This window comes from Bos indicus x Bos taurus, chromosome 10, assembly GCF_003369695.1.
Source record: "Bos indicus x Bos taurus breed Angus x Brahman F1 hybrid chromosome 10, Bos_hybrid_MaternalHap_v2.0, whole genome shotgun sequence".
NCBI lineage: Eukaryota > Metazoa > Chordata > Mammalia > Artiodactyla > Bovidae > Bos > Bos indicus x Bos taurus.
Window position 1 is genome coordinate 62,377,855 of NC_040085.1, and position 26,046 is coordinate 62,403,900.

At 40.7% G+C, this 26,046-nt stretch overlaps 1 protein-coding gene and 1 non-coding gene across 2 annotated transcripts in view; one reads left to right on the forward strand and one right to left on the reverse strand.

Annotated features, from left to right (window-relative positions):
- Positions 1–26,046, forward strand: part of PELI2 (pellino E3 ubiquitin protein ligase family member 2) — a 199,534-nt gene that overhangs the window by 36,295 nt on the left and 137,193 nt on the right. Inside the window, exon 2 of the mRNA XM_027554188.1 lies at positions 17,831–17,960. Within this exon, the coding sequence (XP_027409989.1) occupies positions 17,831–17,960 (130 nt within the window). The remainder of the gene's footprint in view (positions 1–17,830; positions 17,961–26,046) is intronic.
- TRNAC-ACA lies at positions 7,569–7,640 on the reverse strand. Its single transcript has one exon. It is a non-coding gene; the product is annotated as a tRNA-Cys (tRNA).

The following is a 26,046-nucleotide window of genomic DNA, read 5'->3' on the forward strand; positions in this document are numbered from 1 at the left end:
CTTTTTAAGTCATTCTACTAAATTAATTTTTACCTGATCTTCAGGAGTTGTATTCTTAATTGATTTCCATATTTTATCACTTTTCATACCTTTGCAACATGTGTGGGTAAGGTGTTCAGATCTCTATTTGAAATATTAGATGCTTTATTATTTTTGTTCTTGGTTTAAGAGCAGGTATCTTTTGGTGGTGGGGGTGGGGGGCGTTGCTTCCCAAGTGGCACTAGTGGTAAAGAATCCGCCTGCCAGTGCAGGAGGCACAAGAGACACGGGTTCAATCCCTGGGTCGGGAAGATCCCCTGGAGGACAGGATGGCAACCCACTCCAGTATTCTTGCCTGGAGAATCTCATGGACAGAGGAACCTGGTGGGCTACAGTCCATGGGGTTGCAAAGAGTTGGAGGCAACTGAACACACACACACATCTTTCAGAGGATAATGCAGATATTTTGTGTTTTACTTTTATAATTTTTAAGGGAGATTTAATGTCCTTTATTGGAGAAGGAAATGGCAACCCACTCCAGTGTTCTTGCCTGGAGAATCCCATGGACGGAGAAGCCTGGTAGGCTGCAGTCCATGGGGTCGCACAGAGTCGGACACGACTGAAGTGACTTAGCAGCAGCAGCAGCAATGTCCTTTATGTTCAGAGCATACATTTTTTTCCTTTTTTGGTGAGGGGTTGGGGAGAGACTTAACAGCTCCTGCTTTCCTATAACTTTCTGTGCTGGCCCCAGCGACATTGTGGACAAGATTGATGGCTTTTTCTAGAAATCCATGGCATAGACATTACCGATATTGTTGAGAAGAAATTTTAATAACTTAGACCTCTATAGTTATGCTTGGTACTTTCCTTCTCAAGGCAGGTGTAAGAATAAATAAGGTAAAGTGCTTTGATCTCCTCAAAAGCAAAACAGTTTGAGAAGGAATCATAATGGGGATTATGTCCCTGGCAACAAAAAGCACTGTGTAACTGTCAAGTATGTCTGATGGTTAACACTAAGACTCAGTGTTGACTGCCAGAATGCCAACTTGAGGGAAACCGTTTCTCCACAGGTAGCCAAAGTAAAGAAACTCATTTGAACAGAGTTTAAGAATCAAGATGTATTTTAATAAATGCCATGAGTGTTGATTGATCGAATATAACCTTGTTATTGATTCCATTATCTATTTCTCTTACGTTTAGTTTTTTTTTTTTCTTTTACCATTTTGGTAAATACTTTTGAGTAGTCACAAAATTTTCAGGTTAGCCTGTAGATCTGACATAGTACTTAGTGGCGCAATATTTATTAATGAATTTTGGGAGTAGATACTTTACTTTACATAAGTAAGTGTTTAAATATCTGTTTACATGTATTTTGAACTGTTTATAATACTTGAAAAATACCTTAGAATCTTTTGTTTCTACAATTGTAAATATTTGAAAGCCTAGCTGGTAGAAAAGGGACAGGTTTAGTTGTGTTGCTTAAGACCTGACATGGAGAACTCGATAAAGAAACCAAATGTAATGTAACGTAGAGAAGACTCGTATGGGCCCCAGCACAAGCTGGCTGCCCCATGGCTGTGTGCCAGTAGTGGGCGGCTGGGTGGCAGTCTGTCTCAGACACAGAAGAGTTGGCTGTTGGTGGCAGTGGGAAGGCTAGACCAAGGTTTCTTCAGCCCTCAGTTTTGTGACCCCTTGGACTGCAGCACGCCAGGCTTCCCTGTCCATCACCAACTCCTGAACTTACTCAAACTCATGTTCATCTAGTCAGTGATGCCATCCAACCATCTCATCTTCTGTCATCCCCTTCCTCCTCCCACCTTCAATCTTTCCCAGCATCAGGGTCTTTTCCAGTGAATCAGTTCTTCACATCAGGTGGCCAGCGTATTGCAGTTTCAGCTTCAGCATCAGTCCTTCTAATGAATATTCACAACTGATTTCCTTTATGGTGGACTGGTTTGATCTCCTTGCAGCCCAAGGGACTCTCAAGAGTCTTCTCCAACACCACAGTTCAAAAACATCAATTCTTCAACCCTAGATCCTGAGAAATCTGATGGAACTTGACAGATGAGACTGAAGTCTTAGGGAGATTAAATGATTTTGTCTTTTGGAGGTTAAGAACTTAAGAAAACAAGACCTTCACGCACCTTTGTCATATTTATAGCCAAAGCTTAGAAAAAAATGAAAATGAGATTGAGGATAAATTGAGGGTGTGTTGCTGACCAGTGTCTGGCAGTGACATCTGCCCGCATCCACCCATGATACCCTGTGTTACTCTGAAGCATCGTTGTTCACTCTAGGAGCAATTTTAAGGGTTTAATGCCACATAGCTGTTGCATATAGAGTCCCTTCTGCTTCTTCCTGTCCCCTGCCCCCTTCTCCCATCCATCTGGCGAATTTTTTAATCATTCTTTTTGTTTTTCTGAATTAAATTTTTTAAAATTAATTTTTATTGGAGTATAGTTGCTTTACATTGTTGTGTTAGAGAAGAAATCTGTGGAGTGATGCACAGATGGGAAGTAAAAATTCATCCGATTAATCAGCTATAAGTATGCATAGCATGTATAATATTACAGTATATTATGTTTCTCCCCTGTGACCTCTCTCTCGACCCCTGTGTCTCTTTAGCCCATACTTGACTGACCCAGGCTTCCCTGGTAGCTCAGCTGGTAAAGAATCCGCCTGCAATGCGGGAGACCCCAGTTCAATTCCTGGATCAGAAAGTGATAGGCTACCCATTCCAGTATTCTTGGACCTCCCTGGTGGCTCAGATGGTAAAGAATCCACCCGCAGTGCGGGAGACGTGGGTTCAATCCCTGGATCGGGAAGATCCCCTGGAGAGGGGAACGGCTACCCACTGCCCTAGCCCTAACCCCTAACCCTGCAGTGTTCTGGCCTGGAGAATTCCATGGACAGAGGGGCCTGGCAGGCTACAGGTCGTGGGGTCGAAAAGAGTCAGACACGACTGAGTGACTTTCACTCACTTCACTGACTGGCCCCGGTGCTCCATTCTTGGTGCTCCCTTTGGACTTCAACCAGATCCACTTTAGAACAACTGTGTTGTAGTGGTGTGTGTTTCTCTGGGGACTGAACTTGCTAACTATGAATTTGATAATGCCTCAGCCATTGGAACATACCTGTTCTGCCGGGACTCAGTCGGAGTGTTTGGGTTTTCACTCCAGCTCTGTAATTGTCAACTGATTGCTTCATGGTGCCTCAATTTATCATCTATTGGCTGAGGATATTAATAGCATCCCCCTCCACCCACTGCCATATAGGTTTGTTAAAAAAATAAAGGAGTTAATATGTGTGTTTAGAATAGTGTCAAGTAAGCATTTAATAAGTTGTAGTTATTATCTGGACCAAAACTGAGAACCAGGTTATTAAGAAATGCATTACTAAGTTTTTGTTTTTTTTTTTTAAAGAAAGCAAAGCATGTTCTGAGCTAAAACAAAAATGTGGCTAAGTTTCTCTTAATAAAGCTACTCCCCAAATACACCAAAATAGTAGAGCTGAATTGTAGTAGATGTTTCCACTCTCATGAAAAAGCCCAGCATGGAGCAATCCATCATTGCTACAGTCCACGGGGTCCTTCGAAAACCCATCTCCATTCATGTTATTACTCTCAGGGAGCTGGTCTCACAGAGTACAAGGGTCCTGTCTCCCATCCGTATTCCAGACCTCAGGGAAGAGGAAAGTCAGGAGAAGTGCTCTTAGCCTGAAGGAGAGAAGCCAGAAGTTGCCTATATCATTTATGGTCCTAGTCCTGTGTCCCCGACAGTCACATGACCACACTTACCTGCAGGGGAAACAGAGGGTTTCCACCAGTTGGACTGGTTAGAGTGCCAGCTCTGCCACTGAACGGCTGTGAGACTTGGGGGAAGTTGCTTCACCTCTCTGTGCCTATTTTCTTGTTTATAAAATGGAGGTAAGTGAAGCATCTGAAAGTGAAATCTAGTCACTCAGTCATGTCCGACTCTTTGCGACCCCATGGACTGTAGCCCCCCAAGCTCCTCTGTTCACGGAATTCATCAAGCAGGAATACTGGAGTGGATTGCCATTTCCTTCTCCAAAGTGAAGTACCTACTGTGCTTCAATTAACTCAAAGCATGGAGTTACCGTGAGGATTCCATTAAGTTCATTAATACATAGGAATCATTCAGGACAGTGCCTGGCACAAAGGAGACATTATGTATGTATCAGTGACTATGATTCTTTTACCAAAAGATAGAAAGGAATATGATTATTGGGGAACAGTGAACAGTCTCTGCCATTAGAGGACAACCAGAGACTGGGCTCCCAGCCTGCCTCATTAGCTGAGGTTTCTGGGTGGCTGCAACTTTGTTATAATCACTGCAGGTCCCAGGAACTTTTACACTCCTGTCTTGCACAGGTCTTGTTTAGGCCTCCCTTGGGTCAGTACGAGAAAGGTTTATGAGCTGTGTTTATGGTTTTGACCTCTTAGTTTCTCATTTCTAGCTCTTCCTTCACTGTGGCTTGTCATTAATATACCAAGGAAGTAAATTAAAGGAAACATTCTATTTACAACTATATTAGTTTATAACATTCATTCTTCATTATAGTAGTTACAGTAGTAAAAAGATGATTGTAAAGTGAAGTCCATTTCCAGTTGGTGTTAATCAGAAAATGTGTATAAATGGGAAATGGAATTGCAATATGCAATACAGCTGTTTCTAACTTCTGCTTTTTTTCCCCAAGACATTATCCCCCTGCGTTTGTAGTAACAGTGGGCTGCATGGTGTAAGTGCATTCTTCCCTTTGCAGTTCCCAAACTTGACTGCTTGGTCCAGGAAATTGTTGGCTCTGCACGTGCCATGAGAGTGGGCTGTTAGACCAAGTCAGTGGGAAATACTGTCTGCCACGTCTTCCGCTTGGTGATTCATGGGACATATTAGCATATTATGGATGTGAGCAGATAAACCTGCTTAATTTTCTTTAATTCACTTGACAGACTGGCTTCAAAATGAATTTTTTCGTTTATTGATTTGAGTAGTGATGCTATAACTATTTTTGGTGAAGAGGATTCTATATGTGCTGGCTTGCTGCTGCTAAGTTGCTTCAGTCGTGTCCGACTCTGTGCGACCCCATAGACGGCAGCCCACCAGGCTCCCCCGTCCCTGGGATTCTCCAGGCAAGAACACTGGAGTGGGTTGCCATTTCCTTCTCCAATGTATGAAAGTGAAAAGTGAAAGTGAAGTCACTCAGTCATGCCCAACTCTTAGTGACCCCATGGACTGCAGCCCACCAGGCTCCTCCATCCATGGGATTTTCCAGGCAAGAGTACTGGAGTGGGGTGCCATTGCTTTCTCCGTACTGGCTTGGACAGTATGAAAAATCCCAGTCTGCCTCCCAAGTTTAAGGCAGATCAGGCTGCTAATTGTGTGAGTTGCCTGCAGATCCTGATCTTAACTGCATTCGAGTCAAGGTGTGAACAGAAAGCCTAATACCATTTTCATCTGGAGGGAAACCACCAGAAAGACATGGAAGTTTGGCATTGCCTGATTAGTGGTGCAGAGAATTTTCTTCTTTTAGGAATTAATCTCTTCTTATAGGTAACAGGAATTTCAGACTTAAAATTTCAACAGTCTCTGTCTTTAGACCCGAGAAATCATTTTCCTACTCTGATGATAAATTACAGGGGTTAGAAGTTTGATTAGGATTGTACATAAAATAAATAAATATATCTGTGTCAAGAATATCTATAGTAGAAATGGAAAACTTGGGAATCTTTACAAGTTTTAAAAATTCAAGAATGATAGGTGCAAAGAGGTTTTTGTAGAGTAACAGCTTTCACAGCTGTGAAAAACCAAGTTCTTGTGTGCCTGAGAAAATCTATGCATGAATGGTCTTTTCAATGTGGCCATTTAACAACTTAGACACATTGTGGCCTTCTTTTGAGTATAAATTTAAATCTTCTTTCCATCCTCAGGGTTGATTTTATTTCTAGGTCTTGTTTCAGATCTAAATTGATTAATACTGTATTCTTAGAAGTCCACCTTTATTTCGTGAAATATATGCTTTTAAAACATTTAATTCATTTGAAAAATACACTCAACATAGATGTTTTTAAAAGATACTGAAAATATAAGCACTAAATCATATAGTTTCTAACAATAATTGCTTAATATTTTAGTGTGTTTATTTCAGTCTTCCCTATTAATAATTTGAACATGTTAGAGATGATACCATATGCATATTTTTTATTCTCTGGTTTTCAAAATCCTTTTTCATTGCTATTAAGAATTTGCAGTAAATATAATTTCATCATATAGAATTATAATTATCAAGTTAATCCATTATTATTGAACAATTTAGGTTATTTACAGTCTTTTGCCATTATAAATAATGACATAGTTAACATTTTTGTGCATAAAACTCTACTTACATTTCAAAACTATATTGTGAGGATAGATTCCTTCAAATTAGAGTTACTAGCTCAAAGAACATAAGTACATTTATTAAGGCTGTTGATACATATTACTAATTATTTTACAGTGAGGTTGTGCCAATTCAGAGTCTTACCAGTGATATACTTGAATTCTGTGTCATTTCAACAGTTTGATAATTTTATTGGCAAATAACGATCTTGGTTTAATTTCATTTTCTGATTACTGATGAGATTGAACGTTAAAAAGAAATGTCCTTTAGCCATTGTTTCTTCTCTGAGTGTTCTAGTCATGTTCTTTGCTTATTTTTCTGTAGTATATCTGCGAGGATGTCTGTTTTTCCTTTTACTTGTAGTAGCATTTACCTATTAATGTTATTAAGCTTTTTCATATTATTACCAGTGGTTTTTCTAGTTTTGTTGGACATATAATTTTAGAGTTCCTGATATGCAAAAGTTTCACATTTTTACACATTTAAATGTACCAATATTTATGTTTGTAGGTTTTTTTTTTTTAACTGTGTTTATGTTTAGAACATTATTATTGACTTAAGTAGGGCTTTCCAGGTGACACTAGTGGTAAAGAATCCACCTACCAGTGCAGGAGACACAAGAGATGCTGGTTTGATCCCTGGGTCAGGAAGATCCCCTGGAGTAGGAAATGGTGCCCCACTCCAGTATTCTTGCCTGGAGAATTCCATGGGCAGAGGAGCCTGTGGGCTACAGTCCATGGGGCCACAAAGAGTTGGACATGACTGAGCACTTATATGATACATAGTCAACTTTGGAATTTTTGTGTGCAGCTCTAAGAAATTTTTTTCTTTCAAAGTAGATGGTTGGTTTCTGTACACGATTGAATAATCCAATTTCTTTTGCATTGGCTAGTGGCCCTTACATCATCTTACATTACTTTATCTAGTCAAGGGTCTGTTTCTGGGGTGTTTCTTCTCCGTTGGCGTGTGGTTTTTGTTCTCAAGTAATTGACATTGACAAGTCGCTTAGTCATGTCCAACTCTTTGCGACCCTATGGACTGTAGCCTACCAGGCTCCTCTGTCCATGGGATTTTCCAGGCAAGAGTACTGGAGTAGGTTGCCATTTCCTTCTGCAAAAATATTTCTTTGAGCTCCTTTTTTTTGAGGGGGCAAGAATACTGGAGTGGGTTGCCATTCCCTTCCCCAAGAGATCTTCCCTACCCAGGGATTGAACCCGGGTCTCCTGCATTGTAGGCAGACGCTTTACCGTCTGAGCCACCAGGGAAGTCTTCCTACAGCAGTAATACTAGTTTTATATCTTCTTTTCCTTCAGTTAATACCTCTTATTTCTAACTCAGTGTTCTTGGTTAGACTAGGATTTATTTTAGAGTGGTGTTTAATAAAAATGGTAATGGTAAGCATCCTTGTTTTGTTCCTGATTTTTAATATAAATGCTTTTTAGTTTACTCTTTTACTGTTAAATAATTATGAGATGAAAATATTGTTTTATTCTCAGCTCTTAAAGACATTAATCTGAAACAGGTGAAGATATCTATCAAATGCATTTTCAGTGTCTGTATTAAGTGTGCATTTTTTAAAAATCCCATGTAATATAACCAATCTTAGAAAGTTATACATTTGGAATTATTTCCAATTATCTCTAATTTTAGACTTTTTCCTTCGTAGTGAAAGAGAATTCTTTATATAAAACTTTCATTTGGTATATATTTTATATTTTTGCTTTTTTAGCCCAAAGTTTTTAGATACTGAAGAAACTATGTTAATTGTTTTTGAAATTCATCTACTTTTTGCTGTATAATGCTGTGTAACAAATCATACCCAAACTCAGTGACTTGAAAGAAACAGTCATTCGTTCTCATGAGTGTGGGTTGGTTGAGATGGCTCTGCTCTAAGGTGTGATGGAGTGGCTCTATTTGTGCTGTGTTTATGGGATTTGGATCTCCTCCAAGTGTCACTTGTCCTCCTTGGCAGGCTGGCTGGGACATACTCTTCCTATGGCCATGACAGAGGTGACAGAGGATAATCCTAACTGCCAAGCTCAACTCAGACCCCTGCTTGCATCATACGTTAACATCCAGTTGGCTAAAGCAACTCACTTGGTCCAACCCAAAATCCAGGGCCAGGAGGTTAACTGGAAGTATAAAGTCATGTCAAAGGGCATGTTTTCAGGGAGGAGTGAAGAACTGGGACCAGTATTTCAGTCTACCACATACAGTTTATGCACCTGTCTTAATTGAGGTGATGAGATTAAAATAAACATTGGAGTGATAATAAATGTGTGGGATTTAATTTGGTTTTCAAGATTATTAATTGGCAACCAGTGTGGAGTATAAGTTGGTAATAATTCTAGAGATTTCCATATTAAATGAAGAAAATCAGACAGATAAGTATATGATATGATATCACTTAAAAGAATATCTATATGTATATTTATATATAAACTGAATCACTTTGCTGTACACTTGAAACTAACACAGCATTGTAAATCAACTATACTTCAAGTGTTAAAAATGGTTAAAAAAAACACATGATTACTAATGGCAGAGATGTGACTCAGACTGCCCTCTCTCCCAAAAAAGACGGTGCAAATTCAAGAATAAGATAAAGTGATAAGTCTTTACCTGGTCTTGAATTGTACAAATCTTTTACTGTATTAAATTCATTTCTTGTTATACTTTAGTTTTTTCCCTTTGTGTGATATTTTCTCTTTTTGTTGTTGCTTTAGTCACTAAATTGTGTCCAACTCTGGCAACCCTGTGTACTGTAAGCCAGCAGGTTCCTCTGTCCATGGGATTTCCCAGGCAAGCATACTGAAGTGGGTTTCCATTTCCTTCTCTAGGGGATCTTCCCAGCCCAGGGATCAAACCTCTGCATCTCCTGAATTGCAGGTGGTTTCTTTACCACGGATCCACGTGGCTTATTTTCTCTTCTAGGAATACAAAATTACTGCAGGGTAGTACTTAAACAATAATTTTCACCCCTAGGGTAAAAAAAAAATGTTCTTTGATATAAAGGACTAATCCAATGGCAGAATAAAAGATGTAGTCATCAGTATCTTAAAAATAATGTAAATAGCCTTCTCTATGCCTCATGCTTTGTGTACCTTCCGATATTCAGTGAAAAAAACTATTGTTGGCCCTCCAGTGATGCTAAAAAATCAAAGATTCAATACTGTATAAAAACAAAAACAAAACCTTTATTTGGTGTTTTTTTAGTGGCAGTACTGGTTTAAAATGAAAAAGGGAGGAGAAAGACTTCAGATAATATGCACATGGCTAAGTATTAGATAATAAATATTTTTCTTTTCGCGAATAGTTCTGTGGACTGGATTCGCTTTGCATGCTCTTTTCTTTCCTGTGACCTGGTTGAAAGAAGCAGCAGGTTGGGGCGTGCAGCCTTCTTTAGTCCCAGGAGTTGAATGAGTGTGGAGAGAACAGAGAGAACAGGGGTCAGTGAGGGGTGTGCTGCTGACGAGGCTGGAGTTAGGGCCTCTCTGGACAGCTTTACCCTCATCTCCCACCCCTAAACGGCTCCCGAATCCAAGCTGTAGGATGTTAGGCCGCCTTCCTACTTTATGGGAGGGGAAGGTGAGGTTCTGAGATGTTCAGGGACTTGTGTGAATGTGGGACTCCAGGCAGGGCCAGAGTGGGGCCTCCATTGCCTTCCTGCTGTACTTTCTGCTGCAGAGAGGCTGAGTGAGGGTGTGTGGGTGTATATATCCCAGAAGAAGGGCTGAAAATCTACTGTGTGTGGGAGCAGTTCTGTGTTCCTGATAACACAGAATGTTTTAATGTTTCGCCTTGGGAAATACTGCGGTACAGGGAAGCTGGAAAACCTCAAGACAAAAAGCAATGTGCGAGTGTATCAACAGCTACACCTCAGCTGCCATAAAGACTTGAGGGGTCTTTGGACAGCCACAGCCTCACCCTTCTGAGACAGGATCCTGGTATTTGAGTTGGAGGAAATGCCTTGTCCATATCGAATTGAAATGTTTGAAAGAGGTTTGGGAATCTCTTTTTAATATTGAAATTGTAACTCTGTGTTGCTATCTTTGTAGCTGAGAAAACAGTCTCATCTTAGGTAAGTTCACAGCATGAGCTCGGAAAAGAATTGGAGCTAGAAATCCTCTCTTGATCCCTTAAACGATTATCATTATTTCCATATCAACATGGTGACTGTTTCATTGAGACTTTCCTTGGTTTTAAGGTACCATGTAGAGGTGAAGGGGAGGTACACAAAGACACAGGAACTCCTCAAAGACCATCCAATCCAAATGTGTGTGTGCATAGTCTCTGTAGTCGTGTCTGACTCTTTGTGACCCCGTGGACTGTAGCCCACCAGGCTCCTCTGTCCATGGGGTTCTCCAGGCAAGAATACTGGAGTGGGTTGCCATGCCTTCCTCCAGGGGATCTTCCCAAGCCAGGGATCAAACCTGGGTCTCTTATGTCTCCCGCACTGGTGGCAGATTCTTTACCACTAGTGCCACCTAGGAAGCCAACAGATACATATGATAGCGCAAATAATGAGGCTGTAATGATGCTTTATTGACTATGCCAAAGCCTTTGACTGTGTGGATCACAATAAACTGTGGAAAATTCTGAAAGAGATGGGAATACCAGACTACCTGACCTGCCTCTTGAGAAACCTGTAAACAGGTCAGGAAGCAACAGTTAGAACTGGACATGCAACAACACACTGGTTCCAAATTGGGAAAGGAGTGCATTCAAGGCTGTATATTGTTACCCTGCTTATTTAACTAATATGCAGAGTACATCATGAGAAACGCTGGGCTGAAAGAAGCACAAGCTGAAATCAAGATTGCCGGGAGTAATATCAATAACCTCAGATATGAAGTTGACACCACCTTTATGGCAGAAGGTGAAGAAGAACTAAAGAGCTTCTTGATGCAAGTGAAAGCGGAGAGTGAAAAAATTGGCTTAAAGCTCAACATTCAGAAAACGAAGATCATGGCATCTGGTCCCATCACTTCATGGCAAATAGATGGGGAAACAGTGGAAACAGTGGCTGACTTTTATTTTTCTGGGCTCCAAAATCACTGCAGATGGTAACTTCAGCTGTGAAATTAAAAGACACTTACTTCTTGGAAGGAAAATTATGACCAACCTAGACAGCATATTAAAAAGCAGAGACATTACTTTGCCAAGAAAGGTCCATTTAGGCAAGACTGTGGTTTTCCCAGTGGTCATATATGGACGTGAGAATTTGGACTATAAAGAAAGCTGAGCACCAAAGAATTGATGCTTTTGAACTGTGGTGTTGGAGGAGACTCTTGAGAGTCCCTTGGTCTGCAAAGAGATCCAACCAGTCCATCCTAAAGGAGATCAGTGCTGGGTGTTCACTGGAAGAACTGATGTTGAAGCTGAAACTCCAATACTTTGGCCATCTGATGCGAAAAGCTGACTCATTTGAAAAGACCCTGATGCTGGGAAAGATTGAAGGCAGGAGGAGAAGGTGATGACAGAGGATGACATGGTTGGATGGCATCACCGACTCAATGGACATGAGTTTGGGTAAGCCCCGGGAGTTGGTGATGGACAGGGAGACCTGGCGTACCGCGTTTCATGGGGTCGCAAAGAGTCAGGCACGACTGAGCAATGGACTGAACTGAACTGAATGATGTAAAGCCAGTGTCAGGCACTTACTTACTGGCTTATGTGTACCTTCTTATGCACAGTTGGAGCAGTGTGTTAGTGTGTTCACTATTGTGGTGAATTGACATGCACGCCTGGACGTGGGGATCAAGGTATGGGGTTTCTCAGACTCCTCGCTTCGTTTACACATCTGTTCCCTCTGGTGTCCCAGGCCTGTTCATCCACAGTGTCTCAGTTACAGTAGTTGCTTGTGGTTTATCTGTGCTGGTGACAGAGATGTTGCTTTCGAGGGAGGGCAGCACCTTCAGTCTGTAACAGGAAGCGAGGCTGCCTCTGGAATGTGGCCTTTGGTGCTGACAGCGCCTCCTCTCCTGTAACTCACGTTCTCATTCCCGTCCACATAGGTGCTGCTCTGTGAGTTCAGGCTGGTTAAGATCCAGTGTGATGCCTCTGCAGTGTTCTGGAAGCCCTTGGCATGCCCTCTCTTGCTGTTATTTCCTATAGAAGAGTCTTTTTGACAAATGCATTTTTTAGGTGGCAGGTGTCTTCTCAAGAATGTATCTTTGTGTCATTTGCCAGGAGGTGCCTTGAATTTAAAAGTTGTCAGTATTGGCTACTGGAAACAGTGCACAGTTTGGAGTCAGACAAAACTGGGTATAGATTTGCATGCTGCCTGCCGCCTCTCGGCTTCTCAGGTGATGCAGTGGTAAAGAAGCTGCCTGCCAATGCAGGAGACTCAAGAGATATGGATTCGATCTCTGGGTCAGAAAGATCCCCTGGAGTAGAAAATGGCAACCCATTCCAGTATTCTTACCTGGAAAATCCCATGGACAGAGGAGCTTGGAGGGCTACAGTTCACGGGGTCACAGAGTCGGACATGACTGAGCACATTTTATGTACTGCCCGTTTCCAGCCATGTGATTTATGTGTGGTTCAGTCATTTGAGCCTCTTACTGCCCTCTAGGAGCCTCCCTCACAACGTTTCTTGGCACATAGTAAGTGCACAGCAAATGCCATTAAAAAGAATTAATGTGTGAACTCTGGATTTTAAACCAAAAGAAACCATATATTACTTTGTGAGGTTTCTTACAAGTGTTCTTCATTGTCCTCTGCAGCTTCTAAATACCTTTACTAATTATTTGCCCTGCATATACGATGAGCTACGTTTTCATCACACGTTTATTCAATAAGTGGAATTTTTTTTAAGTCTCCAGATTTTTTTTTTTTAATGTGAAGCTTGAAAGGCCCTGTTTAGCAGCAGCAGCAGCAGCAGCCGAAACAGATGTGCCTGCAGCGCTTGGAAATCTTGTTTTTACAAAGTCGCTGGCTGAAAACCTTGCCAGGCCAGAGAACATTCTAACTTTCTTTCATAGGATAGTAACTTTTTGCCTTTATGAGCAGGATCTCATCTGTCTGTCTGGGTTCTGCTCTGCTGCACAAAAGACAGACCGTCTGTCATGTAGCTGGCTTGGCAGGTGTCAGTGCCTGTTGCAGGCACTAAGGCAGGTGCTAGACATGGATTCACATTCTGGGGGTAGAAGGGTGGCGTGGGGAAGGGACCAGGCAGGGAGGTGAGAAGGGCATGGGGAAGATTTGGTGACAGTGCTTGCCTTGCATTAGATCAGAGGTCAAAGGGGAGGCTGTGAAACCAGGAGAGGGAGACCATGCTGAAGGGTGTGGCTTGTCGCAGACGTCATCATCTATGCCAGACCTAGGGGATGAACACATCCACCATGGTACTTAACACATGATTCTCTTAGGCGAAGCACACTGACTGAAACTGCCCACCCTGGCCAGGCACCATAGTAACCATTTGCATGAGTTGTTTTATGACAAGAGGTCCTGGTAAGGACCACAGAACTAATAAGCTACCACCAACCAGAAGAATTCGGGAAAGGTCAAAAGGAGACACCATGTGTCTGACCACCTCCCGGAATCCTTCTCGCTGGCATCCATCTTGGCTAAGCAATGCATGCACCACCAGGAAGGACTCTGAGTCAGAATGAATGGGCAGAGACAACCGGGAAACTAATCCCATCACCATAAAACCTGAGACCAAGCCAGGTGGCAGAGCAGTTCTCCTGTTCTGGAGAGGTAAGCTTCCCTTACCCTGCTGCTCTTCTCCTGGGTGCTCCTTCTCCATAAAAATCTCTTACTTTGTCAGCACGCGTGTCTCCTTGGACAGTTCATTTCCAAGTGTTAGACAGGAGCCCACTCTCGGACCCTGGAAGAGGTCCCCCTTCCTGCAACATTTCTGTGAGCCAGGAATCTGGGCAGTACTCAACCAGGCAATTCTTCTGTCCCATGTGGGATCAACCTAGGTCAGCTGGTGTAGTCAGCTGATGGATGGGCTGGTCTGGAGGGGCCACGGCAGCTTCAGTCACACGTGTGCTAATTGAGCAGGCTGTCGGAAGGCTGGGCTCAGCTGGGACTGCTGACTGGAGCCACCTCCATGTAGCCTCCTTGGCATGGGAGGTCCCAGCTTCCTTACAAGGCAGCTCTGAGCTCCCAAGAGACAGAAGTTTTAAGGCTTTTACAAGACCTGGCTTTGCAAGTCTCAGCATGTCACTTCCTTCCCATCCTGTTGGCAAATAAGCCACTAAGGCCAGCCCAGGTGTGGGGAGATGGAGTTAGACTCATGGTCCCTGGGAGAAGTAATGGGAACTTCTGGCTGTTTTTAATTGACCATGTTGTGTACCTTGATAGGAGAGCCATTGAGAGACATAAGGCGGCAAGTTGGATGATGGGTAGATGACATCATCAAATGTACTTTTCGATTTGGAGGCAGATGATGTGTGCTCAAGGTTGGAATTGGGGTGGTGCGGGTGGAGTCCTGTTTCAAGGTTCTCGGCTATGAGGAGAAGATTAGAAAGAGAGAGGAGGTGCTGAGTGAGGCTCCGTGTTGGAGAGGCTTGCTTGTGTTTACTTGGCTGGTTTGCTCTGAAGAAGGGTGAGGTCATCAAAGACCCATTCTTTTCCAAATCACACTGGCCTCTTAACTGATGACATGCCATTCAAAGTCTCTCTCCTCCTATCTTTGGCGATACAACTTTCTCTTGGTCCTGGTTCTGTGGCCTGTGACTAAGAGGGGTTTACTTATTTATTTGAAGGTATAAAAGGTATTTCTTGCCATATTTGTGCGTCTCTGCTCCGCCGATTGAAATTAAAATGTTTCTGTATATGTTAAGTTGATATTCCTGGTTTTTGTGTTTTCATCTTTCTATTAGATATGGCTTTGGGGTTGTAGGTAGAAGAAACCAATCTGAGTTAGCTAAAACCAGAAAGGATTTCATGAACAGGGGTCAGAGTACATTTGGGCCAAGAGACACCCTTAAGGATCCTCTTTGCATCTCTTTTCATTTCTTGTCCCTGTTCATCTGCTTTGCTCCTCACTTCTCTGCTGCTTCATCACAGAACAGACTCTGACATCCCCACAGCTCCGACGCCTACAGTTTGCAGCTCTGGCCATCCACACAGACTGGTGGGTTGTCTCTGGGTCCCGGCTTTGTGTTTTCTGACATGAGACTGTCATTGGCCAATTTGGACCAAACGTCTGTCACCAGCCACTCAGTGGGGAGGGTGCTGGCCTGGCCATTTCATTCAGATGTAGTACTGGGCTTACCTTAGGGTGTTCAGGGCTGGATTTCCTAGAAGGGATGTCATAGTGAGCAGGTCTCTTAAAAAGCATCTGCCACATTCTTTGACTAGTTTCAGCAGTGTGTAGTTGAGAGAAAGGTGCAGCGGAGAGCTGGGCAAATGTAAGGGGCACAGGACACCTTGCCAGATCTTGTACCAGTTGTTCCAGGCCACAGTGATGAAAACGTCCCTTTAAATTGTTTAGACCCTGCCTTTAATTCACATATGTTTCTCTTGATACAGGGCGCTCATCCTGGTGTAAGTGATGTACAAATATATTAAGACACAGTTGATTTATAATGGTTGTTTAATCAGGGATATGTTTGTTAGAGTAGCGATCACAGGTATGTTTAAGAAAATCATGTCCATTATTCTGATCTTGGCTCTAAAAAAGGAGAGGAGTAAGACCTGAAACAAATGATTTCTGTACTCTGGAGACATTTTCTGTAGCTGACGTTCCTTTATGATGGAGATGGAAACAGTTAAAAACACAGCAGGAATAACTTCTGGTAATGTAAATCCATTATCATACTGCAGCTACAGAATAGTAAAACAAACACCGCAAACCCTTGTTCCAACTTTTGCTGTTCGCCTTGGGCCTCGTGTCCCCTTTGCCACACTGCCCACCGTGCTCTCTGGGTAAGATGGGCGAGTGGCAAAGGCAGGACTTACAGGAGAGCGTGGAGCCGCCACCCACATCACCTCTGACTTTGGTGCTTGGCGGGAGCCTCAGAGTTGTCATGTTTATCCACACAAATTTGCAACAATTCCTCTTTTGGTTCTGTTCAAAAGAACTTCTGCCAAGAGGGAGCTGGAGAATAAACAGGGCATGAGACAGAAGTCAGAATGTACAGACACCTGTAATCTAGATTAGAAAATACAGGTGAAATGGAAATGCTCTTGCACACCTTCATTCTTTTTAAACACTGGTATTGGCTTTCAGGCAGGGGTCCCCACCACCACCACCCCCCCCCCAAAAAAAAACGGGGGACTGCATAGCAGGAGGTGAGCAGGTGAAGCTTCATATGTATTTACAGCTGCTCCCCATTGCTCACATTACAGCCTGAGCTCCACCTCCTGTCAGATTTGAGATGGCATTAGATTCTTCCCTCATGGCTTGGACGGTAGAGCGTCTGCCTACAATGCGGGAGACCCGGGTTCAATCCCTGGGTCAGGAAGATCTCCTGGAGAAGGAAATGGCACCCCACTCCAGTATTCTCGCCTGGAAAATCCCATGGACAGAGGAACCTGGTAGGCTACAGTCCATGGGGTCACAGAAAGTCAGACACAACTGAGCGACTTCACTTTCTTAGATTCTCATAAGAGAGTGAGCCCTACTGCGAGCTGCTCGTGCCAGGGGTCTGGGTTGTGTTCTTCTTATGACAGTCACCCCCAAACCATCCCCCCAACCTACCCCCTGGTCTGTGGAGAAATTGTTTTCTACAAAATCTATCCCTGGTGCCAAAAAGGTTGGGGGTCACTGGCTTACGGTATTAATTTGGGAAATCTGCTTAAGGACAAGTACTATTTCCCAGGTGACTTTTTAAGATAGTTGATAGTTTGTGGACTAAAACTCTGCTTTTATACCTTTGGGCTTTTTAATGGGCAACCTTATAGAGGCATACTTTGTTTAATTTTTAAGGCTAGCTTTCGCTAACTTGACAATATAGGGTTCAAATAGCAATTGGAATGGAGGTAGAGAATTCGGAACTTTTAAGAATGCAAGCAACTAAATTTGATCTTACAAATAAAGATCCTGCAGACATTAAGATGATTTGAGAGTGAGAGATGAGGTTTAATTAGTATGCTCTTTTCTAACCAATTCATTTAAAAATATTTCTCTAGTGTTTCTCCAGGGTCCATTAGGATGACGTTTGTTGAATTGAGCTGGCGCTAATAGAGCCTCTGCAGAATTCTCATTTGCTTATTTATACTTGGTCTCTTCTGCAAAGATTTGAAGAGTCTGACTTTATAGAATAAGGAACCTATAATTACTTGGTATATCACTCTTAAATTAAGTTTCTGGAAGTGATTTGAATTTCATTACAGCCGAAGTCTCTAAGTCTGTTTTGTATCCCTTTTTTGGGGTGGTTAGTGGACAAGTCTTTATGAGCATTCCTGTCTTTTCCCTTAATTCTATCAGACTTTTATTCTGAATGCCTTTAAAAATCTACAAATAAACGAACTCTTTCATCTCTGTTTATAGGTACAATGGTGCTTTACCTAATGGAGACAGAGGCCGGAGGAAAAGCAGATTTGCTCTCTATAAGCGGCCAAAGGCTAACGGAGTCAAACCCAGCACAGTCCATGTGATATCCACTCCACAGGCGTCCAAGGTAGGGGACTCCTTGGAATGGGGAGGGCCGACAGTGAATCGTGGGTGTCCTTGTCAGCTGCTCTTTCCTTTCAGCCTCATTTCTCTGTGGGCCAGTGTCTCAGCCATTTAAGCTGGATAATCTTGGTTGTGAAAGGCTGTCATGTACACAGCCCATTGTGTGTTTCACAGCATCCCTGACCTCTACCCGCTAGAGGCCAGTAGCATATCAACCCGCATGTCCCCAACCGCTTTTGGGACAACCAAAACTGTCTCCCAAACTTGCCACGTGTCCTCTGGGGGCCAGGAGGGTGGACACACCTTTCCCTCTGTCCCCTACCCCCTCCCATATGAACCACTGCTTTAGGAGGTAGTGGCGTCAGCATATATCAATTGAGGATAGTTGTGGTTGAGAGAGAAACGATGTTCCTTTTCCTGAAGAGTGTTCTGTATTAAATTTTGGTATAAACCTCATTAAGATTTGCTGTTTTCCTCTGTTACTTGAGTAGTGGGTGTTTTCACACAATTTGCATGTACACGGAATTGAATTTGTGTAATTATTAGATTGGAAGTAAATAGAGCTAAGTGCAATAAGAAGTCTATGATACATACTTCTTCTTGTAAGTGAAGAAGTATGCATTCTATGCATTCCTTCATCTGCCTTCAACAAATGCCAGCATTATCCCATGGGCCCTACTTGAATTTCTCTGAGGCAGCTACAGGTTGCCCCTTCAGATGAGTGTGGGGAGGTAAACGAGGTAACTGGACACATACTCATGAGTAACACCATCCAGCTGACTGTGGGGTACTGCTGCCATGTACCTGTGTCAAACCTGCACTTGACTCATAGAGCAATTTATTCTTGATGTATGCGATTGCACACTGTAATTAACAGAGCACACTAATAATTTGTATAAATTGTATATATCAGATCTTGGGTATGGTTTTTACATTCTCCCATGGGGAACGTCTTCCTTCCCGACGTGGAATTGTACATTTAAATTTGGTACGGTGACCTTTGTGATACCACCAACAAGCGAGTTAAGAACCGAGTGAAAGGCCCATGGCTGATTCTACCATGCTCCCAGATTAATGTATATAGTTGATTGGAATGAGGTTTTATGAATATTCATGTTTTTTGAAGGCCTTTAATTTCTGTTCTGCATATTAGCTTTTAATGTGTGATTAAGAGAGAATACTTTGACACCTGTAAAAAATCAAAATACTACTTTTTAAGACATTTCACAAATATTCACTTACATTACAGGCTGAGGTATTTTATTCATATGTATATTTATACCAATAAAATGATTTTACAAGTGGAAAAAAAATGAACATTTTTTTGAATATTTTTTATGAATATTTTTTCATTTTTTTATGAATATTTCATTTGTTTTCTGATCTGTAAGTGTAGAGGAAGCCTGAGTTTCCATTCTGGTTTATATAGTCTACCTATTAGATTTTATAACAATTTTTCTTTTAATTAAACATGTTACTTAACATGTATAGTTTACTTTTTAGAAAATAATTATATCTATATGAAGTTATTTTATATGGGGCACTGGCTGTATATATTTATCATAATGGCTTTGAACCATCTGGAATAAATAAGAGACTTTCTTTCTTTCTTTTCTTTTTTTTTGCTGAAAACCAGCAGTTCAAAGAGAAATGAACAGCTTCATGGAAGCATATGTGGTATTTATACTCAGAAACAGGTCACCTCTGTTAACCTTTTTATTTAAAAGTTCTTGTTGTTTCTGAAGCAGTGCCATGGAAGAAGTTTGCGAGATTGTGCCAATTAAGAATCTTTTGTATTAGGGAGGGAATGGTTAGACCAGAATCTATCAAATACCAAGGAAACAGGAAAGAATAATACATAGTGGCCATATTTTTGGCTAGAGAAAGGGAAATAAGGTGCAAGTTTTAGGCAGGGAAGGACACTCGCTAGGGTAAACAGAGGAAATCAGCCTTACTGATTCTGAGAAAAGGAGGAAGTGAAATGGCAACAGAATCTTGGAAAGTCAAAGAATTATGAGAAATATTTTATAGTCCAAAAATATTTGGAGGGGAAGGATACCAAGCCAAATGTTTTTAAGCGTGTGATGAGTGCCAAAAATACTCTGCTATTATAGACATGGTCTTTATAATTTTGTCTGTGGGTCGATATTTATCTTTTCTCCTTTTGGTTCTGTACCTTTTCATGTCTCCGTTTTTCAATCACAGATTTTATATTGATACAATGGCTTCAGATATTTAAAAAAATTATAGAAATCTTTGGTTTCTTAGGCTTCATGTTATGGTAGGATATGAAATATACCTTCCAATAGCTACTCTTAGAATATCATGCGTCTTCCTCACTCTTTACCCACCTCCATCTGCTCTAGTTTTAGCTTTTTCTATTTTACCTTTGTATCTGGAGTTTATCTGATGATATTTAGATTATAAATCTTTTGGAAGCGGTCTAAATCTGTTTAAAAGTATCATTGAGAATACTAATAGTAGGGGAAATTGTGTTTTGGTGTTACCACCTGGAAAAAAATACATTCTCAGGGCCTCCGTTTCTCATTTATAAAATGAGTTTGTGATGGGCAGGAGCCATGTGGATTCAGGGAAGGTATTTTGGTTACAAGCAGCAGAAATAATTCTGGCTATATCATGCCAAAAAAAGGAAATGTGGAGACATTATTAAAGGTTAGGATGCAGCTAGCTCTCTGAATTGGGGGAGATTTTGAGTAACCAGGTTTTGTGAGAGAAGTGAACCAGAGTGTTCACAGGAGTTAACGTAGATATTCTTTCCAGGGTGTTATAAAGTGGCTCCACTTTTTTAATTTTCAGGAAAGAGAATCCGATAGGTGTGCACAGGGTCCGTCAAGCATGACCAAGGGAGATGAGTGGACCTGACATTTTTATCGTGAGCTGATCACTTGCCCATACTGCCTTTCCCTTACTCATCTTGGGACCTGCATGTCCAGGGCCTCATGCACAGTACTTCATCCTACCTGAACTGGTACCTTAGTCACAAATCCCTGTTTTTCTGTTCCCTTTTGAACTCCCACCCCCAGTCGACATTGCCCGGCTGCTCCTGTTGCCACCTGCTCTGTTGGCCCTGGACAAAGTCTCATGTGTTAAATCTTTTCCTCAAATGCTGCTCCTCTACCTCACCTTAACTGAGTCCTAGTTTTTCCCCAGGATGCTCTTTTTCCATCTGTTTAGTTCATGACACTAGAAATGATTTCATTTTGCTTCCATTTCAGTCTCTTCTTTTGTAACCCTATGTTTTTCATCTAAGTTCCTTCCTCGCCTCCTCCTCCGGACCTCTCTGATCTATAGCCCACTCTTCTGCATATTTCCATGACCCAGGCCCAAGCTCAGTCTCCCTGACTCTTCAGGCCCCATTCAGCCATATAGGAGCATCCATGGTGTAACCTTTTTTTTTTAAAACACATCCATGGTATAAATTGAAAAATTGTAACTTTTCAGTTTCACAGACTGTCACTTCTGTTCCACTTTCCCTACTAATATGATGGACTTGAGAGCCCACTGTCACTTAACCTCTACTGTTACCATAACTTCGAGTTCATTCTCGTGTATGCATATACTTTGCTTATCTGATTTCATCAGGGCTTACAGTCCTTTAGCCTGTCCTTACTTGCCATGATTGTTAGTGTGTTTCAAGTCTTCCTTCCCACTCACTCTGTTTCCCATCAGAAGGCCTGGGTATGTGGTCGTCTTGGCAAAAGCTGTTTGACCTGAACCAGCACATGCTTTGCTGTGGAATTTCTAATGCTGCAATATTGGTAATGAAAGGATCATCTTTGAGTGGAATTGTACAAGTGAGATCTATTAGGGTGGGGGTGGTTACTGTTCTTAGAACGTGAGGGCTTGGCCTCTTGCCTAGGTTGTTTCTTCCCTCTGCCACAATCATTCCTTCTGCCCCACAGTCTGGGGAGAGACCAGGGAGACCCCTTTGCTGATGGTGGTGGCAGCTGGAAAATGGGCCCTCTTAATCTTCTATGCATCCCAGCATCCAAGCTAAGTCAGGTGAGGGTGGCAAGTGTGTGCCACTGTTGTGTAATTGCTATTTGTATAATCACTATTTTTATAATCTTCATTTGTGTACATATTTGCTCTTGAAATAGTAATACTCAAAGATATTTCTCCTGTTATGTAACGTGTTTTAAAAAAACGAAACAAACCTGAAGCCCTGTTTTACTTTTAGCAGGTCTATTACATAGATATTGGGCATTTAGCAATTTATTTCCATTTGTGTTCAACGGATATTTATCTAGCCCTTTTCTGTGGCCAGGCATCATTCTAGGTATCGGATGTACTATAGGGACCAAAACATGCCTGCATGGAGCTCTTTGTCTTGTGAGTAGGCAAACAGTAAGTTATCATGTGGATACATTTTTAACTGCACATTTTGAAGAGCATGGTGCAGACAAAGAATAAGGGGCTATGAGAAGAGGAGATGCAGAGTTTCGTCTGGGTGTATGGGGAAGGATCTCTAAGGAAGTGTCTTGTGAGCTTCGAGCTGAAGAATAAAGAGGAGTTAGTCAGGCCAGCAGAGAGGTCTGGAACTCTTAGGGTTCTGGTTGGAAGAAAAAAATTTTTTTTTCCCCAAGGAGAAACATTGAAGGGTGTTCAACAAAGAGCGTGGCATAATATGACTTAGAATTTAGGTCGATTTATGCTTGTTCATTTACTTTTCAGTGATGGGGGTGGGCAACGATTTTACTCTTACTTAACCTATAAATGGTAGATGGTTGTGGTGGGGTTGGTGATGATGCCTGATGGGTAAATATTTTGCTGGCAATGTGGTTTAAATTTAGCAGCATTACTGTGGAAAACTCTTCATCATGGTTTCCCCTCTTAGACTGTATTTTATTGAAATCTCCTTTTTTGGAAATTTTTGCTTTTAAAAAGAAATTGAATAGCACTGTGTTCCAGTTGGCATTATTTCAGAATGGAAAGTATCAGTGGTCCTAAGAGTGACAGTTTAGAGAAAAATTAGGGCTATTTAGTGTGACTGTCACAACCAGGACTGCTTTTAAGGTATTTACATTGGGATGGCTCTACTGGTTGATAAGATATTTAAACTCTTCCTTATCAGTCAGTGAATGATGTAATAGTAAATGTGAGAAGTGGTAAAAGCTAATAATACACATTTCAGTGTGAACTCATTAGTTCAGCTGATTTTCTGGGCTTTAGTGGGGTCTGGTTTTGCAGCACTCATGATCTGTCCAGCCTGGGTCTTAGTGGCGTATCTCCACTGCACATTCCTTGTGAAGCTGGAGCCTTCTGTGCTTTCAAAGAATCATCTGTTTATCATTATCTTCAGATTTTTTAAATTGCTACAGCTTTTTAAATAGTTGAGTTTTAAATAGTTTTTATTTTGGTTCCTTTCATTGTTACTGCACTATAATTCTTGAGTTAGTAGTATCTGTTGTTTTGATATTTATAAATGCAAGAACTAATTTTATTATATTATTATAAATGAAGAGGCAGCAAAATTTTATTGTCTTAGACATCATAAACATGAATATTCTGAATCTGTCAGAGGCGATAAAAAAGAAATATTAGTAGTGAGCTGAAATCCAGAATATCTCTTGATACTCCACAGGAATACAAACCTAAAACAAATAATTTGTATGTCTAGGGTGAAACACAGTTTGATTATTTTAACAAAAAACATAAACACGAACAGCCTATCTTTTTTAAAATTTATTTTTTATTGATGTATAGTTGAATTACACTGTTGTGTTAATCACTGCTGTACAGCAAACAACCAACCTATCTTTATTCCTCAAGGGACTACCAAAAGAACAAACTTAAGCCCAAAATTAGTAGAAGGAAGGAAATAATAATAATAAAGGTAAGAGCAGAAATAAATGAATGAGCCCAAGGAGATTATAGAAAAGATTAGTGAAACTAAGAGCTGGGTTTTTTTCACTATAAACAAAAGAGACAAGTCTTTAGCTGGATTCAGCAAGAATAAAAGAGGACTCAAAATTCGAAATGAAAGAAATGTTACAACTATACTATAGAAGTCAAAAGATCATGGGAGACTGATATGAACAACTATATACCAACAAATTGGTTAACATAGAAGAAATAAATTCCTAAAAACGTAAACTCTACCAAGACTGAATCATGGAGAAATAGAATATCTGAACAGATTGATTACTAGCAAGGAGATTATATCAATAATCAAAAACCTCACTACAGACAAAAGTCCAGGCCCAGACTTTGGTGAATTCTACTGAATGTTTAATGAAGAATTAATACCAATATAATCCTTTTCAAACTCTTCCAAAAAGTTGAAGATGAAGGAACGGTTTTAAACTAATTTTTATAAGGCCAACGTTACCCTAATACCAAAACCAGACAAGGACACTACAAGAAAAGAAAAAATACATGCCAGTATTCCTGATGAACATAGAAGCAAAAATCCTCAGTAAAATTTTAACAAACTAAATTTAATAGTACATTAAAAGTGTACATCGTACACTTTGATCAAGAGGGATTTATTCCAGGGAAGCAAGAGTGATTCAACAACTGCAGATCAATCAGTGTGATATGCACATAACAATATGAAGAATAAAAACTGTGTGTTCATGTCACTAAGTGCAAAAAAGCATTTGACAAAAAAATCCATTTATGATTAAAAAAAGACCTCAGCACACTGAGCACAGAGGGAATGTACCTCAACATAATGAAGACCATATACGATAGCCCACAGCTAACATCATAATCAGCAGTGAAAAACCAAAAGCTTTTTCTTTAAGATCAGGAATAAGACAAGGATGCCCATTATGGCCACTTGTATTCAACGTAGTACTGAAGCCCTAGCCAAAGCAATTAGGCAAGGAAAAAATGAAAAAGTATCCAAATTGTAAGGGAAGAAGTAGGATTGTCTGTTTGCTGATAACTTGAAATTACATATTGAAAACCCTAGAGATTCCACCAAAAAACTTTTAGAACTAATAAATTCATTAATGCTGTAGAGTACAGAATTCAGTAATGAATTATAAGAGTAATGAAAATAATCCCACTTACAGTTGTATCAAAAAGAATAAAATCGCTCAGAATAAATTTAATCAAGGAGGTGAAAGATCTGTACACTAAAAACAAAAGTCATTGATGAAAGAAATTGAAAAAGACACAAATAAATGGAGGGCTATCCTCTGTTCATGGATTAGAAGAATTAATACTATTAAAATGTCCATAGTACTCAAAGCAATCTACAGATTCAATGTAATCTCTATCAAAATTCCAGTACCATTTTTCACAGAATGGAACCACACAAGACTCTAAATAGCCCAAGCAACCATAAGGATGAAGAACAAAGCTGGAGATACCATACTCCTGCCTTCATTCTGTATTTCAAAGTAATTGCATCATAATCAGAGCAATATGGTATTGGCACAAAAACAGATATATAGAGCAATGTAACAGAATAGAGAACCCAGAAATAAACCCACACATATATGGTCAATTTATGATGAAGCCAAGAATACTCAATGGGGAAAAGATAAATGCTGTTGGAAAAATTGGACATCCACATGCAAAAGAATGAAACTGGACCACTTACACAAAAATCAACTCAAAGTGGATTAGGATTTGAATGTAAGGCTTGAAACCATACAATTTTTAGAAGAAAACATAGCTTTTTGACATTGGTCTTGGTGGTGATTTCTTGGATTTGACACCATAAGTAAAGGCAACAAAAGCAAAAATAAGCAAGTGTGTCTATACTAAACTAAAAGACTTTGGCACAGCAAAGGAAACTATCCACAAAACGAAGAGGCAACCTACTGAATGGGAGAAAACATTTGTAAATCTGTGTCTGATAGGGGTTAATATCCAAAATATATAAATAACTCATATAACTCAATAGCAAAGCAAAGAAACCATAATGATATGATTTAAAAATGGGCAAAAGATCTTAAAACACATTTTTTCCAAAGAAGGCATCCAGATGACCAACAGATACATGAAAAAGTGCTCAATGTTACTAATCATCAGTGAAATGCAAATTAGAACCAGAGTGATATCACCTCATGCCTATTAGAATAGGTGTAATCATAAAGACAAGAAATAAGCAT